Raw genomic sequence first — 18,006 nt, forward strand, 5'->3', positions numbered from 1 at the left:
ACTTTTTAGAATGATCTATTGAGGTACAAACATGTCTAAAAAAACATAACTTCTTTAATGCATGGCATGTACACCACTTTTTCAGTGCAAATTGTGATAAAATTCTGGCAAATTTTGCTTAGTATCCAAATAGGGAAACTTACTAGATATGTAATACCAGAAGCAACCACCAGAGGGCACAATATCAATCACTTGTAAAAAAAAAAAAAAAAGTTTAGAAAGCTTCATTTATTTCAGCTGCCATTTATGCAGCACGAACTTTGGAGAAAAGATAATAAAGCTTTCCATGGACTGCCGGGAATCAGTGACATCCATCAACCTCCAAATCAGGGGTGAGCAATCTGACCTAAAAGGGTTTTGACTAACTCAATTTTCCCCTTTTATATTTATTGATCTATATCTAGCTGCTGAGTCATATTACTAATGACCTGCCATGCCTTGTATCACCGACGTGCTGGATTATTGGGAAGTTCCATATACTATATTGTCTGGTATACACACGTAGGTGCACCTTCTCGGTGTCAGGCTATAAAGGCGTTTTCCAGTATTCTGATTTCTAGATTACTGGGTGACATATTAAAGGAATCTTTTGAAATATTCTTATTTTATTTTTTATAATAAACATATTTACAACCAAAACTGTAAGGGTGTGTGCACACGTTGCGTATTCTGCTGCTGATCCGCAGTGGATTTGGCCCTGCGGATCCGCAGCAGATTCTCCTGCAGTGTACAGTACCATTATGCTCAATGTAAAATAAAAACTGCTGTGCACAAAAATTCCACGCCGAAACTTAGCGGTTTTGTATCCATGTCAATTCTTTTTGCGGATTCCGCAGCGTTTTTACACCTTTTCCATTATAGGAATCCACAGGTGTAAAAACGCAGGGGAAATCCGCACATAAACTGCAGGAAATCTGCACTAAATCCCCAGGTAATTTTTTCCTGCGGAAAAATCCGCAGCAAAATTTGCAACGTGTGCACATACCCTTAGAAAATGCACGATGAGACTCCTTGTCCCTGGAGCCACCACCGTCCTTTATCTCATACACCACACAGGTGGATCCACAATCTCCATAGACCGGACCTCAGGGATTCTGGACCATCAGGTGATTCCAGACTGTCGGTGATCACGGCACCATATTTCTATGGATGCCAGTCTATTGGAAGTCTCTGGATCATTAAGCATCAGATTAAAGAAACCTCACACAATCACTCTCTTCTACCCTGTACACCAGCCTGGGAGCCATATCTGTACAGGAGGTTTAACCCTGGAGGTGTAGGATGGTATTGGGGTCTTTCCGCCTGTGAGCAGACCCCCATTCTGGCCGCCCCTTATCATTGTAGTCATTCCTTAGTTCTTGCGCTGGTGTTGCGCTGCTTGTTCAGAGCCTTTTGCTGAAGCTTCTTGTTCCCTGTTGTCTTCTTAAGCTTTGTGCCGTTTTCCGTGATTGACAGAAGCTGCAAATCCTCGTAAGGAGATTTCGCCAGTTTTTCAATTTCTATCTTCTCCAGAATATATTCCTGAGAAGAGACCGGAAACTATTAGTAACCTCTGGATGGATTGTCGCAGTGAATGAGTGATTGGTCGGGTAATGTATTGACTTATAGGTTTGGTGAGTGAACAGTTGACGATTTGTATGATTGAGGTGATGGTTGATTGTTGTTGTCGTTTTTAATGATTGGATGGTGGATTGGCTGAGTGACGGAATAGTTGATCTCGGCAGAGTTCACATGCTGCAGTTATTCTGCTGCCTTTACCCACACCAGCCCTGTGTCGCTGCAGTCTTCTCATTGTTTTCCCGCAGGTAATGAGCTACTTACAAGACCGATGATGATGGCCGCGCTGCTCTTCTGTTTCCTAGCAAAATGAAGTGATTGTGCCGTGAAACATTGAGAAGATGATAGCAGTGCACAAGGCTGTCAGGGCAGCAAGAGTACCACAATGTGTGAACACGGCCTTAGATTGGGTGGTTGAGTAAGGGTTGGGCTAATGAAGCGACACTGAAGCCTCCAAAAAATGGGTCCGTCATGGCCACGTGAGTGGCATAAAGAGCGCCCGCACACCCCGAGTGCACGGAGGACCAAGTGACAGATATATGGGGGTTCGTTCACACTGACATCCCCTCCTTATTAACCCTTCCAATTGATCTTCAGGGTGAGAACATCAGATCTATCATTACAAAAATTGGCGACAAATGCAGCCACCTGAGTCCTGGACAGTTGACCCACATTCACCTTGATCATATCCAGTTTCTGGCTGAGCTCCACCTCAGCCAGCGGGCCATAATGCTTCATGTGACAGTGATCGGCCAGGTTTATCACCGCCAGCAGTAAGCTGCCGACCTCCACGCTCTGCGGAGACAGAGATCAGCGTGAGCCTGAGGCCGCCGCATACAGGGCCTGCTGTATACACTACATGTATCAGCACAGGAGGCGGGAAGCAAAATAATTACAAAATTAATCTTCAGTGGCAAAAATAATCTCCCCCCCCCCCCATGCTTTTCATTACACTCCTGCTCCATTAGAGCACAACTATAATTAGTAATTTATTTCTACTCCTGACTCCAAAGAAAAACTCAGTTATTACTATTTCCTGTCATACAGAATCAGACTAATCCACCATGCTTTACACTGCGTCTCCGTTCCAATCCAGCACAACTATGTTCAGTGACTTCCTCTTAGATTTAAGACTACACCTGACTCCAATGGACAGAGAGGCTATTTCCTGTCTCGCAGAATCAGACTGATCCACCATGCTTTATACTGCAGCAATGCTTGTTCAATTCAATTTGTCTGCTTGGTATAACAGAAATACATTCCTCTTCTCTTTCTTTCTAAATGACATGTCACAACTACAACCCCCATTCTCCATGACGCTCGGGATGCTCTCACCTGGTTCCGGAACTGATTCTTCTCCAGGTTAAAGGTCATTTCCAGCTGTTTGTTCCTTTCCTGTATTTGGTCGTATTGCAGCTGCAGTTGCGACAGCTCACTGGTCATTGTCTAAGGGACACAGAGACATGAGGTGTGACACTGTACATGATGGGAATTGTAGTCCAAAGGGGGGGGATCCAGCCTTCAATATAGTGAATGGGGCATAAATAAAGTGCAACTCTCCATCCTAATCCCGTGCAAAACATCCAGCCCCTGGAAAAATAAGAAAAGGCTGCAATGCTGGGTACATCCTGCTAGAAAGTGTATCTAATATACGCTTAGATACAGTGAATCTAAGAGAGATGTAATGCAGAATGGGTTCTAATCAGTGCCGTTGTCACATTAGATACGCCATCCTGCTGGGTGTACCTAACCAGTATCTAGAGAGATTAATTTGGATACAACATTTGGGACATTTTATGTTACTCCCACAGCACAGAAGCTCCGCCAGTTACCGACACCCCAATTTACACCTAAAGCCGCCTCCTTTCAACCCCAAAAGTCAAACCCTAAAAAGTTGGGACTGCAGGACAGTCACTGTGCGGCCTTTCCCTCTTCCCCATCACATCAGTTCAGTGCTGCAGATTATCCGCCACTTGTACAGTCTGCCATTGTTCTCTTGTAACTGTCTCATAATTCAGTTATTCTAATTTACAAAAATCCATTGTTCAGCAAGCAGCGGAATCTGAGCAAGCGGAAAGTAATCCTTTTATTATGTCCCTGCATGTACAAAAGCCGAGATTACTCACTCCTGGCAGAACTCCACCACAGAGGAGCGCAGCTTTGAGGAGATCACATTCAGGAGTGCAACCCGAAAACCAACAACATCTTATCAGCAGGAGCTTCTCTAGGAAGCATGCAATTTACACAGTGTGACTGCACCACCAGAACAGTGAGTGCAGCTCTGGAGGACAATACAGGATGTAAGGAGAGTTTCACATTTGCGTATGGAGGAGCTGCGGAGGGCTGTGAACTTCCTCCGTGAGGCTCCGCCCACTGCCACACCTTCTCCGGTCAGCTCCGCCTACATCCGCATACTTCTGCATGCGGCCTGCTTACCCTATCTTTAACATTGGGTACGCAGGTTAGGCGGATGCCTCTGCATGCATCGTTGTGACAATGCGGCGACCACATCAAATTCCAACATGTTGCTTCAATGCGGGTCACCGCATCGTCAAAACGACACATGCGGAGGCATCCGCATACATCCGCACGACCCGCGTACCCAATGTTAAAGATAGGATACGCAGGCCACATGCAGAAGTATGCGAACATAGGCGGAGCTGACCAGAGGAGGTGCGGCAGTGGGCAGAGCTTCACACAGGAAGTCTGCATCCCTCCACAGCTCCTCCATACGCAAATGTGAAACCATCCTTAATCACTATCAGTACAGGATCAGTAATGTAATGTATGTACACAATCACTAAACCAGCAGAATAGTGAGTGCAGCTCTGGGGTATAATACAGGATGTAACTCAGGATCAGTACAGGATCAGTAATGTAATGTATGTACACTGACTGCACCAGAGCTTTGGAGTACAATACAGGGGTAAAAAGTATTTAGTCATCCACCAATTGTGCAAGTTCTCCCTCTTAAAAATATGAGAGGCCGCCTGTAATTGACATCATAGGTAGACCACATCTACGAGAGTCAAAATGAGAAAACAAATCCAGAAAATCACCTTGTCTGATTTGGCAAGATTTATTTTGCAAATTATGGTGGAAAATAAGTATTTGGTCACCTAAAAACATGCAAGATTTCTGGCTCTCACAGACCTGTAACTTCTTCTTTGAGAGGCTCCTCTGTCCTCCACTCATTACCTGTAGTAATGGCACCTGTTTGAACTTATCAGTATAAAGACACCTGTCCACAACCTCAAACAGTCACACTCCAAACTCCACTATGGTGAAGACCAAAGAGCTGTCGAAGGACACCAAAAACAAAAAATTGTAGCCCTGCACTAGGCTACAATGACTGCACAGTGACTGCACCAGCAGAATAGTGAGTGCAGCTCTGGACTATAACAATGCAGGATGTAACTCAGGATCAGTAATGTATGTACACAGTGACTGCACCAGCAGAATAGAGAGTGCAGCTCTGGAGTATAATACAGGATGTAACTCAGGATCAGTAATGTAATGTATGTACACAGTGACTGCACCAGCAGAATAGAGAGCACAGCTCTGGAGTATAATACAGGATGTAACTCAGGATCAGTAATGTATATACACAGTGACTGCACCAACAGAATAATGAGTGCAGCTCTGTTCAGCTGTTGCTCATTCTGGTAATTGTGGGTGCGGTCGCCACTGATTCTGCTGTGTGCTCCAGAGAGCCACCACCTCCCCACCCAGGGACCTGCTCTCCTACCCAGGGATGGAGTGAGCTTCCTGGGATGACTGAAGGAGCCCAGTCCCAGGCTTCTGTTTCCCAGTCCAAGCCAGCGGGGGGCAGAAGAAACCAGCAACCAGCCTGCACAGTCAGGACTCGGGGGTGAGACGCTCCACCCGGAGTTGCAGCAATGTGGCAGAGAACCAGAGAAGCCGCAAGGCTTACTACATGGAGGAGAAGCCTGCTAGCGCGCATGATGGTGGTCCTTCCGGAGGAAAGTTGAAGTGAGGCCGACCTCACTGAGGAGGGTTGGGCGCTGCAGAGATCCCAGGAGTCTGTGTCCAACTATGCCTCCTGGCTCATGAGCCACCTCCATTGAGTATGAAGAAGGAAGCAAAACCATCAGGAGGCTCCGGGAGGAGCTGCGCTGCACAAGCGCCAAAGATGCAGGTTCCTCTAAACCGAGGAAGACCCAACTGCAGGCGGAGGTAAGAAGACTGAAACATGAACTTACTGAGCTTGAAGTGAGGAAAGAATCAGAGAGAAGAGTGGTCATTTCAAGGAAAACCTAATGAATGAGAACAGATTTAGAGAAATGGCTAATAACAGAGAGCGAAGGCAGATGGGGCTGCAGCCTGAGAGCCAAGAGGATGAGGAGGAAGACCAGCAGAAAGCCCCACCTGGCGGCCTGCAAAATCACCAGCAGGCCACGTGCAGCAAGCTCCCAGCAGAACAGGCGATATTGACATCTTGGTTGCAGTTCTGCTGGCTCTGAGGAGTACAGTGATAATAGCGGCCGGGGAGGACAGTGATAACAGCAGCCAGGGAGGGGCGCTAATGATGGAGATTAAGCTCCTGGAGTCCCCAGTGTGCCTTCAGTATTTCCATCTTGGTGACAATTTACCAGAGGAGGCACCTGGGGGACAGAAGAAAAAAGGCAGAAAAGACCAAGCCCAAGCTGCAGGAAGCATTAAGCTATGTATATGCCCCCCTCCCTGTACCCCCTGAGTCATCTGCAGGGTCAGCTTGCTGTATAAGCTCCATTGTCCAGCCCAGCCCGTCTTCTGTTGTGGATCCGGTGCAAAGGCGCGGGGAGATTAGAAAGCAACATAGTGAGGAGCTAACCTCCATCTCTGCTTGTACTAGCGGAGACGTAGCAGCAGGTGCATCAGCCGAGAGGCTGGACAGTGAGGGTGGCCCGGCGGCGGGCGTACGGTCAGGCCACAATGCTGTAGTGTGCTCCTCAGTGGGAGGAGGGAATGGCCCAGTGTCGGAGGCAGCTCCGGTAGCCTCTGAATACTGTTGCCGCTGATCACTTAGTTGAGAAGCGGCGGCAGTGTGAGGGGGTTGCTGGGGCTGGGTGTTCCGGTCCTCCAAAAATCCTATTCTGTGTTGGTGCCACTGGTCAGCAAGATCCTGATATAAAGGATCAGCAGCGCCGAAAGATCAGTGGCGCCTGGTGTCAACAGTACAGCAGCGGAAAATATCAACTGATGATGCGGAGGGCACACGTAAGGCCAGGGGTGAAGTCACCTCCAGTTCTGTGGAGGAGACTGAGCCCCTCGTGCCTGATGATGCAGAGGTCAAAATGTCACCCCCTGTTGTCACTGGTTCAGCAGGAGTTAATGTGGTGGGAGGTATGGATGAGGAAAATTTTTTGTCTAGTGGTGTGGTTGTTGGTTTGGTGGAGGGTGAGGGTGTTATGGAGGTGGGTAATAGTGATACTGTTGGTGTTGATGTGGTCACTGGTCCGGTTGCCACCCAGTGGTGGCAGAACCTGTCAGTAGTTATGCCACTGTCACCTCTGTGGGAAGTAGGGCATTCTCCTCGTCTCCGGGCTCTAGGGATGGCATTTTGCAGCGGCGTCTCCTGGAGGCTCTAAAGAAGGGGGAGAGATCACTAATGGTAGAGGGTCAAGAGGCTGATCTATTCTTCTGGATAGAGAGGCATGGCCTCGGGGCCTTCAGAGAGCAAAAAGGGGGGATGCAGTGTGGTTCCTCCCAACAGCCGGGCAGGGTAGTGTGTGTAGGAATGTGGTCTGCCTCCTTTGATGGAGGGGCAGTGATGTGTGTCCTCCAAGGTCTAAGGTTGTGGAGCGCCTGCTGAAGATGGGCTTCAAGGCAATTGAAATCTATGCCTTGATAGATCCCTATTACACACCTGAGTTTGTCAGCTTTGTTCGGCCAGAGGGGCTCGAGCTCTTCTGGTCGAATTATGAGTTGGTAAAAAATGAGCCTTTCTGGTGAGACTTTGCCATTCAGGCGGTGTCTCACCAAAACCAAGTCAAGAAAGTGACCGTGATGACTTGTAATGAGTCGCTTTCTAGTTATGACATCATGACATGGCTTGGCCGATATGGAGAGGTGGTAGAGATGCCAAAGAAAAACCGTGACAAGTTTGGTAACTGGTCAGGGGCCTGGAGGTTTATGGTAAAACTTAAGCGTTCATGTGGTACGGTTGCCCACATTCCTGGGTAGGAATCGTATCCAGGTCTTCTACCAGGGGCAACCAAAGCTCTGTCACAGGTGTGGCAACCCCACACATTTCAGAGCAAACTGCACTGTGCAGAAATGTGCATTGTGTGGGGATATCGGCCATCTTGCTGCATCTTGTGTAGAGATTAGGTGCCATCTGTGTGGTGACTTAAGTTATCCATTCAGCTGTTGTCCTCCTTCGCTAATGCAGTTGTGACCCCGGTAGGAGAAATCCGTGAGGCTGATTCTGCTGGGGAAGGGACTAGCAGGGGTGAGGGAGCTGAGGGATCAAGGAGGAAAAGCATTAAAAAGACGCCTGCCCAGCTGTCATAAAGGGCCAAGAGCTCTGGCTCATTAACATCTATAGTCCCCAATCTAAATGGGATGAGAAGTGTCTCTTTATGAGGATCAAGCCCTACCTTTTTACAAGTTGGCAGGTTGTCTTTGGAGGGGACTTCAATACTGTCACGAGGTCCCGAGATAGAGGAGGTTCCAGAGACAAGCTGACTTATGATTGTGTCGCCCTTAATAGTATAGCTAGTGAGGCTCGCCTGGTGGATGTCCACATTCGACACACCCCAGGCCACGAGGGGTTCACCTATCATAGAGGTAACTGTATGTCCAGAATAGATGGGTTTTATTTAAAGGAGGAAGCTGTCCCTTGGGCAGTGTTGTTGAGCTGGAGTTCTCCGACCACTGTTTAATTTTGTTTTCTCTGAATGTTACAGAGACCCTCCGGATGGGAAGAGGCTTTTGGAGGCTCAATTTGTCTCTCTTGGAAGAAGCGGAGATAAGACAGTCCTTTGAGGATTTTCTTCAGAGCCAGGTACCCTTACTGGATATTTGTAGTAGTAAGGCACAGTGGTTGGAGTTGTTCAAGAAAAGGGTGGCGAGATTCTTCCGCCAGCTCTCAAGCCTCAGGAGTCTGAGCAGGTACCGTCTGTATCAGGGTCTGAGGAGGAAACTCGAGCATCTTGTCTCAACTGGAGGTAGCCGCGAGGAGATCTCCAGAGTGAAATCTTTGCTTATGAGGTGTCAGTACGATAAACACGCATCTTTGGTTTTTGAGAGGGATTACGGGAAGTACCTCTCACCCGACCCTTGCAGAAACTGGAAGATGTCAGTGAATAGTAAAGTGGTTACAGGACTGGTCAACACTACGGGATCCCTGAGGCGATCCGGCATCCTGGAGGTTGTCAGATCCTTCTACTCGCACCTCTTGGGGAAGAGGAATCTTGATTGGAATGAGATGTCGACTTTCTTGGCTGAAGCCGTCCCTAAACCAGGGGTAGACCCCTCTCGACGTTTTGACAGAGCTGATCAGGGAAGAGGAAGTTAAGCTGGCGATTAAAGGGCTTGCCCCCAAAAAAATCACCCGGTCCAGATGGCTTAATATCTGAATTCTATAAGATCTTTAAGGACGCTTTTGTTCCCCACTTGACTGAGGTATTCAATGAGTGTCTTTCCTTGGGCACTCTACCAAAGTCAATGAGGAGGTCTGCCCTGACCATCTTGTCAAAGGGTAAGGACCCAACTTGCATTGAGAAATGGCATCCCATAGCGCTTCTCAATGCAGACAGGAAGGTTCTGGAAAAGGTGCTGTTTATTCGGCTGGTGAAATTTGCATCCTGACTCCTTTCGGAGGCCAAGCATTGATCTGTTCCAGGCCACAATATATTCAGTGCTGTGCTCAGTGTCAGAGGCAGTGGCGCAGGGTAGAGCTGGTCACTGGAAGGGGTACATGCTGTCACTGGACCAGGCAAAAGCGTTTGATCGGGTTAATCACGAATACCTCTGGTTTATCCTTCTGAGATATGGCCTGCCGGGGGGGTTTGTTGATTGACTTAAGACCTTGTACGTTGGGGCAGAGTTTCCTGCCTGTGAATGGTTGGATTGGCAGCTCTTTTGAGGTTGGATCTGGTGTTCGCCAGGGTTGTCCTTTGGGCCCACTGCTGTACGTGTTTGCGATTGACCCACTTCTTAGGAGGATGGACCAGGCAGCACCGGAAGCCACTCTGATGGTGGGAGCATATGCCGATGATGTCACTGTTTTTGTTTCCTCTCACGAGGAGGCAGGGTGTCTGATGTCAGTGGTAGATCGCTACTCGGAGGCATCCGGGTCCAAGATCAACCGGGATAAGTGTGAGAGTCTCTGGCTGGGAGGAGAATCTCCCGGACACCCTTCCAGGAGCCAAAATCTCTGCAAAAGTCCTTGGCATCGAATTTGGCCAGGGGGATTACCCCAAACAAAATTGGGACAGCAGGCTAGAAATTGCCACGCAGAAGGTGAACCAATGGAAGGGTTGGTCTTTGACCCTAAAGGGCATGTCACACTAAGCGATATCGCTAGCAATATCGCTATAACTTGTGACGTTATAGCGATATTGTTATGTCTGATACTTACCTATGACCCGCTCCCCCGCTGGTTATCGCTGATCGCGCGAGAACGTCCAGGACTGTTTCTCGTCGTCAGCTTCCTGTGGCGCTTCCTGCTGTGACGACGAGCGATGCGTGGAGCCGGGCGGGAGGACGCAGGATCGCCTCGTCTGACAGGTAAGTAGCGACCCCCGTCCCCAGCGATGTCGCTAGTGAGATCTGCCTGTGTGGCAGCTCACTAGCGACCACTTAGCGATGTACCAGCGATCCTGACCGCGGCATATCGCTGGTCGGGATCGCTGGTACATCGCTAAGTGTGACAGTACCTTAAGGGAAAGGGTAAACCTGATCAAAACTTACCTGCTCCCTTTACTGAATTGTCTGGGCAGTGTGTGCTTCTTGCCGGAGCCTCTCTGGACTCGGGTCTAGAGTTTCTTCTTCCAAATGTTATGGAGGAATATCATTCGAAAAAGGGCAAATGGAAGCCAAGACTTAAAAAAATCTCAAATTTTTATTATGGTATTATTTAATTTTTTTTTCATTAAATATGAAAATCAATTTGTACATAAAACGTGAGGAAACTACAACAAGAAAAAGTACCGCGGCACCATGACGGTAAATGGCATAAATGACTGAAGAAAATAAACATCCCAATTGATATGAATTAATATTTACATATACAGGTAAAATATGCCCAAAAAACAAGGTACTGTGCAAGAAGCAGAGGTTTGTTTCCACACATGTATATCAAAAATACTGTGATTTAAATAAAGATACCATAACAGTATTCATTGTGTGAACTTTAGAATATCAAGGCGTAAAAAGTGCAGATCGCTGCTGCGTCACAAAATCGATATCGCTATATGTAAAACCCCCTTAAGAGGCTAAAGTGCCATAAGTAAACCGTGTAATAAATGCATATTACCTCAGTGGTGCAGGCAGGAGAACCCCTATTATGTTTTTCATTTTTATAATAAAATATCTACAGGATGTAACTCAGGATCAGTTCATGATCACCAGCAGAATAGTGAGTGCAGCTCTGGAGTATAATAACTTAGGATCAATATTGTAATGTATGTACACATTGACTGCACCAGCAGAATAGTGAGTGCAGCTCTGTAGTATAATACAGGATGTAACTCAGGATCAGTACATGATCAGTAATGTAATGTACAGTATGTACACAGTGACTGCACCAGCAGAATAGTGAGTGCAGCTCTGTAGTATAATACAGGATGTAACTCAGGATCAGTACATGATCAGTAATGTATGTACACAGTGACTGTACCAGCAGAATATGCCATTGTAGTGCCAAGTACATTGTGCCTAGGTCATGAATCTGGAGCCAGGCACTCTGTAAATTAAGCGGGCTCTCCTCCTCTCCTGAGGCAGCAGGGTTACTCAGGACTCCATCTGGCCTCTGTTCAGTGGTCTCCATTTTTCAGAGGTGCACACCTGAAAAAACAGACACCACCGGATCATTGGCCAGACGCCATCCACAGTGTCCACATCTGTTTCATTTTAGGGTTCAGTCTCAATTCCGTATTTCAGAAAATTAATACAGGAGATAATTCAGGATCAGTAATGTATTGTATGCACACAGTGACTGCACCAGCAGAATAGTGAGTGCAGCTCTGGAGTATAATACAGGAGGTAACTCAGGATCAGTAATGTATGTACACAGTGACTACACCAGCAGAATAGTGAGTGCAGCTCTGGAGTATAATACAGGATGTAACTCAGGATCAGTAATGTATGTACACAGTGACTACACCAGCAGAATAGTGAGGAAAGTAAGCAGAACAATGCATTCCTATGTGGGCGGAATTGCCGCGATTCCGCAAATTAATGAGCATGCTGCGAATTTTTCCGCTATGCGATTCCCCCACGGGAAAATCCGCAGCATTAGCACAGCATTACGAAATCCCATAGGATTGCATGGGATGCTGTTTTTTTGCGTTTTTGCGGCAAAATCGCGCGGTAAAAACTGCTGCGAAAAAACCTGAACATGTGAACACAGCCTTAGTCATAGGAAGAAAGGATTTAGTGTATCTACATTTACGTATAGACGAGGCTCTGGGGAGCAAAGATTTATTTACCAGCTTTGTAGTGTCGTGCTGTCTTTTCAGAGCTTCCAGTCTGAGTTGTGAACTTTCCTGTTCATCTGCGAGAATCGTCAGATTATTCACCAAATTCTCATTGGTCAGAGAGAGGGTCTCGTGACGTCGGATAATGGCTTTCACTGGGGAATCTATACCATATTCTAGATAATCTAGCGATAGTAAGAGAACATGTTGGTACAGTGGTTATACATTGGCACTCTGTGGTTAGTACATACAGTATAAACTGGACTGGTATCTGCACATGTGTATATATCTTGATTGGTATTTATAGGGTAGACCCCTCAATAGTTGGTATTTTATAGGTGGGATCGTATTCATGGGTTAAGAGAAACTGGCAAGGCCATAATATGGTTGTTGTGCAAGGGACTTTTATACAATGAGTTAGTACAAATGGGGTCAATTTCTCACTGTCTGGTACCTATAGGGTTACTGTGCACTGGATGGACCACCCACCACGTGGTACTATTAGGGTACTTGGGTAGACCGCTCACTGTCTGGTACTCATAGGGTCGATGTGCCTTGGGTGGACCACCCACCGTCTGGTACTATTAGGGTCCTTGGGTAGACCGCTCACTATCTGGTACTCATAGGGTCAATGTGCACTGGGTGGACCACCCACCGTCTGGTACTATTAGGGTCCTTGGGTAGACCGCTCACTATCTGGTACTCATAGGGTCAATGTGCACTGGGTGGACCACCCACCATCTGGTACTATTAGGGTCCTTGGGTAGACCATTCACTGTCTAGTACTCATAAGATCAGGGTGTATTGGGTAAACCACTCTGGATGGTGCATTTCAATCATTGGGCTATGCACTTCTTTAGGTCACTCAGTGGTTGGATACATCATAATACCCAATGGTTACGAAATATCAGGACGTGCATCATACCAGTCTGACATGCGCTTTCTGGTATATTCCCAGTAGAAAAGACCCTAGTGACTTACTATCTGGGACCCTCTCCACCATTTTCAACAAGAAGTCTTCATAGATTTTGTAAGTCTTCATCTTTTCATGAAGCGTCTTTTGTCTGTGAATAGAATAAGATTGTTACGACTTTGCTTCTTCTGAAATGACTTCTCTCCACCATGGAGAAGGTGCAGTACTACAACTCGCATGCAGTGATGTTGCCATGAAGAAGCAGACCAGACACATGGACTTTGCATTAGTTTAGGCGCAGGTGGCACAAGACCAAGCTCCAAGGTGGAGAAGAAGACTTTCCCGTAGCCTCTACCTCTTCCTCTTGTTCTCCAGCTGCATCTCCAGCTCTGTGATCTCATTCCGCCGCTGCTCGTTTTGCCGCGACTCCGTCTGGTACTTTGCTATCGCCCTCCGCCTCTTGGCTTCACTATCCTTCAGGAACCTCTCAAACTTCACAGCTTTCTCCAAGTACTGCGGGCAACAGAAAGAAAGTAACAATAGTGCTATAAAATACATGTAGGTCTCTCCCATAATCGGTCCAGGACCCTGCACCATCCTCGTCACCTCCTTCTGTCTCAGTGCAAACTCCTCCTTCCGCTCCTCCAGCAAGCGCAGTCGTTCAGCGTACTCCTCCCGCTTCTGGACCAGTTCTTGGCTCACACGATCGTACTCCACCTCCTTCTTCAAAACCAACGTCTTTTGTAACGTGTTTTTACTGGTGTCCAGTATCTTACCAGCGGCCTAGAGAGAAACCGAAGAGGAGCACAATGTAATGGAGGATTTCAGAGAGAAAAGTTCCTCAACTTTCTAACAGACACCTGGTCTGATTTCATTAAAACATTTCCTTTTTTTTTTGGTGTTATTCGCCTGCTATTGATTTCTTCTTTTAATTTTCGCCTTTTTGTCATCTACTTTGTGTTCACCTGTGTTTTTTTTTTTTTTATGATCACCATTGTGGACCAATTCATCGCTTACAATTCCATTACTGGAAAACTTCTAGTTAGGGTCTAAAAACAATCTGTATCCACCTCCCATAGCAGCGACCTTCCAGTGATTTGGGGATAGATTCTTTTTATTTTCTATAGGGACCTGAAGTGATTTAAGCAGGAGGTGTCCAGTAGTTTATAACCCTTTTCAATATTTTCTATACCTAGGGACGATCTCTGCTTAGTGCAGACCACCCCAATAGGTAAGCAAATAGTTTGTCCAGCAGAAATTTTGGGAATAGAGGAGCCGAGGACTCTTATTGAAATCAATGGAAGATTTACATAGACGCTCCATAGTAACCTTGAGGAGGGGGCTTCTTGCATCAGAACCCAATAATCAGAATGTCCAATATGAAAAAAAAAAGATTTCCTAATTATACAAAGCCCTTATTGTAAAAAATAGGTGAAAATTACAGCAACTAAACCAGTAACTCACCTCTTTTATAACTGGGATCTGAGTGACGTCCTCGTCCTCGTCATCCCTGAAAAATAAAGTTACAGCTTTATCTTAAACTAGATTTACAGTCCGGACCCCACAGGAATCTCGCACTAGGAAAGTTGAAGTATCTTTTTATACTGACAGGGCAAAACGCCAACAGTGTGCAGACCATGGAAGCAACGTGGTGTTAATGTGGCAGAGTGAAGATGCCCGTATTATTCCATCTGTACATATATAATTATACACAGGTGATGCCCAGGTTATACCAGCAGTATATATATAATTATATTCAGGAGATGCCCAGGTTATGCCAGCTGTATACTGTATATATAATTATATACAGGAGATGCCCAGGTTATGCCAGATGTTCATATATAATTATATACAGGAGATGTCCAGGTTATACCAGCTGTATATATATAATTATATACAGGAGATGCCCAGGTTATACCAGCTATACATATATAATTATATACAGGAGATGTCCAGGTTATACCAGCTGTTCATATATAATTATATACAGGAGATGTCCAGGTTATACCAGCTGTATATATATATATACAGGGGATGCCCAGGTTATACCAGCTGAACATATATAATTATATACAGGAGATGCCCAGGTTATACCAGCTGTACATATATAATTATATACAGGAGATGTCCAGGTTATGCCAGCTGTACATATATAATTATATACAGGAGATTTCCAGGTTATACCAGCTGTATATATATAATTATATACAGGGGATGCCCAGGTTATACCAGCTGTACATATATAATTATATACAGGAGATGCCCAGGTTATACCAGCTGTACATATATAATTATATACAGAGGATGGCCAGGTTATACCAGCTGTACATATATTTATTATATACAGGAGATGCCCAGGTTATATCAGCTGTTCATATATAATTATATACAGGAGATGCCCAGGTTATACCAGCTGTACATATATAATTATATACAGGAGATGTCCAGGTTATACCAGCTGTACATATATAATTATATACAGAGGATGCCCAGGTTATACCAGCTGTACATATATAATTATATACAGGTGATGCCTGTGTTATTCCATCTGTACATATATAATTATACACAGGTGATGCCCAGGTTATACCAGCTCTACATATATAATTATATACAGGAGATGCCCGTGTTATTCCATCTGTACATATATAATTATACCCAGGTGATGCCCAGGTTATACCAGCTGTACATATATAATTATACACAGGAGATGCCCAGGTTATACCAGCTGTACATATATAATTATACCCAGGTGATGCCCAGGTTATACCAGCTGTACATATATAATTATACACAGGAGATACTCAGGTTATACCAGCTGTACATATATAATTATATATATTACTCATTTACATAGCGCCATTAATTCCACAGCGTAAGAGATAACCAGGTTATACCAGCTCAGCTGTATATATATAATTATAGCTGAAGAGCCCGGCGCTGCCCGGGCATAGTAACTAACTGTGGTTAGTTATAACAAATTATAATTATCCTCCATCCCATAGTCCCGTGCCCATATACCCATCATACATATCCACGGTCCCATAGGCCCGTGCCCATATACCCATCATACATATCCACCATCCCATAGTCCCATGCCCATATACCCATCACACATCCTCCATCCCATAGGCCCGTGCCCATATACCCATCATACATATCCTCCATCCCATAGTCGAGTGCCCATATACCCATCACACATCCTTCATCTCATAGTCCCATGCCCATATACCCATCATACATATCCTCCATCCCATAGTCCCGTGCCCATATACCCATCATACATATCCACCATCCCATAGTCCCATGCCCATATACCCATCACACATCCTCCATCCCATAGGCCCGTGCCCATATACCCATCATACATATCCTCCATCCCATAGTCCCATGCCCATATACCCATCACACATCCTCCATCCCATAGGCCCGTGCCCATATACCCATCATACATATCCTCCATCCCATAGTCGAGTGCCCATATACCCATCACACATCCTTCATCTCATAGTCCCATGCCCATATACCCATCATACATATCCTCCATCCCATAGTCCCGTGCCCATATACCCATCATACATATCCTCCATCCCATAGGCCCGTGCCCATATACCCATCATACATATCCTCCATCCCATAGTCGAGTGCCCATATACCCATCACACATCCTTCATCTCATAGTCCAGTGCCCATATACCCATCACACATCCTCCATCCCATAGTCAACCATTATGACATCATAATGAGCGGCGGGGCTTGCAACCTATGATGACATCAGCGTCGCCATGGCAACCACTGTGACATCATAATGAGGGCCGGGGCTTGATACGCACACATTGTTTCCCCATTATGTAGATAGGGGCATTATGACATCATAATGAGGGGCGGGGCTTGACACGCACACACTTTTTCCCGAGTATGTAGACAGGGGCAAAATTGTTTGGTGAATTGGAACGCGCAGGGTTAAAATTTTGCCACCACAACATAGCTTAGGACGCTCTCGGGGTCCAGACGTGTGACTGTGCCAAATTTTGTGGCTGTAGCTGCGACGGTGCGGATGCCTATCCTGGACACACACACACACATACACACTTTGAGCTTTATATATTAGATGCAGGAGATGCCCAGGTTATACCAGCTGTACATATATAATTATATATAGGAGATGCCCAGGTTATACTGACTATACATATATAATTCTATACAGGAGATACCCAGGTTATACCAGCTGTACATATATAATTATATACAGGAGATGTCCAGGTTATGCCAGCAGTACATTTATAATTATATACAGAAAATATCCAGGTTATACCAGCTGTACGTATATAATTATACACGGGAGATGCCCAGGTTATACCAGCTGTACATGTATAATTATACACAGGAGATGCCCAGGTTATACAGGCTGTACATATATAATTATACACAGGAGATGCCCAGGTTATACCGGCTGTACATATACAATTATACACAGGAGATGCCCAGGTTATACCAGCTGTACATATATAATTATACACAGGAGATGCCCAGGTTATACCGGCTGTACATATATAATTATACACAGGAGATGCCCAGGTTATACCAGCTGTACATGTATAATTATACAATTATACACAGGAGATGCCCAGGTTATACCGGCTGTACATATACAATTTATACACAGGAGATGCCCAGGTTATACCGGCTGTACATATATAATTATATACAGGAGATGCCCAGGTTATACCGGCTGTACATATATAATTATATACAGGAGATTCCCAGGTTATACCAGCCGTACATATATAATTATACACAGGAGATGCCCAAGTTATACCAGCCGTACATATATAATTATATACAGGCGATGCTCAGGTTATATCAGCTGTACATATATAATTATACACA

General features: G+C 45.6%; 2 protein-coding genes across 3 annotated transcripts in view; one reads left to right on the top strand and one right to left on the bottom strand.

Annotated features, from left to right (window-relative positions):
- The first annotated feature begins 276 nt into the window (after positions 1–276).
- ASB2 (ankyrin repeat and SOCS box containing 2) overlaps positions 277–18,006 on the top strand; it is a 92,091-nt gene continuing 74,361 nt past the window's right edge. The window contains exon 1 of the mRNA XM_073578093.1: positions 277–332. The gene's annotated coding sequence lies outside the window, so the exon portion shown is untranslated. The remainder of the gene's footprint in view (positions 333–18,006) is intronic.
- Positions 586–18,006, bottom strand: part of CCDC197 (coiled-coil domain containing 197) — a 91,647-nt gene continuing 74,226 nt past the window's right edge. For both annotated transcript variants that reach the window (XM_073578097.1, XM_073578096.1), the window contains exons 2-9: positions 14,581–14,626; positions 13,723–13,899; positions 13,472–13,629; positions 13,185–13,267; positions 12,216–12,388; positions 2,893–3,003; positions 2,236–2,352; positions 586–1,521 (exon numbers count right to left, since the gene is read on the bottom strand). In XM_073578097.1, coding sequence (XP_073434198.1) covers positions 1,345–1,521; positions 2,236–2,352; positions 2,893–3,003; positions 12,216–12,388; positions 13,185–13,267; positions 13,472–13,629; positions 13,723–13,899; positions 14,581–14,626 — 1,042 coding nt within the window. In that variant the 3' untranslated portion in view covers positions 586–1,344. The remainder of the gene's footprint in view (positions 1,522–2,235; positions 2,353–2,892; positions 3,004–12,215; positions 12,389–13,184; positions 13,268–13,471; positions 13,630–13,722; positions 13,900–14,580; positions 14,627–18,006) is intronic.

This window comes from Dendrobates tinctorius, unplaced genomic scaffold (genome assembly GCF_039654945.1).
Source record: "Dendrobates tinctorius isolate UK_male_01 unplaced genomic scaffold, ASM3965494v1 ptg000058l, whole genome shotgun sequence".
Classification (NCBI taxonomy): domain Eukaryota; kingdom Metazoa; phylum Chordata; class Amphibia; order Anura; family Dendrobatidae; genus Dendrobates; species Dendrobates tinctorius.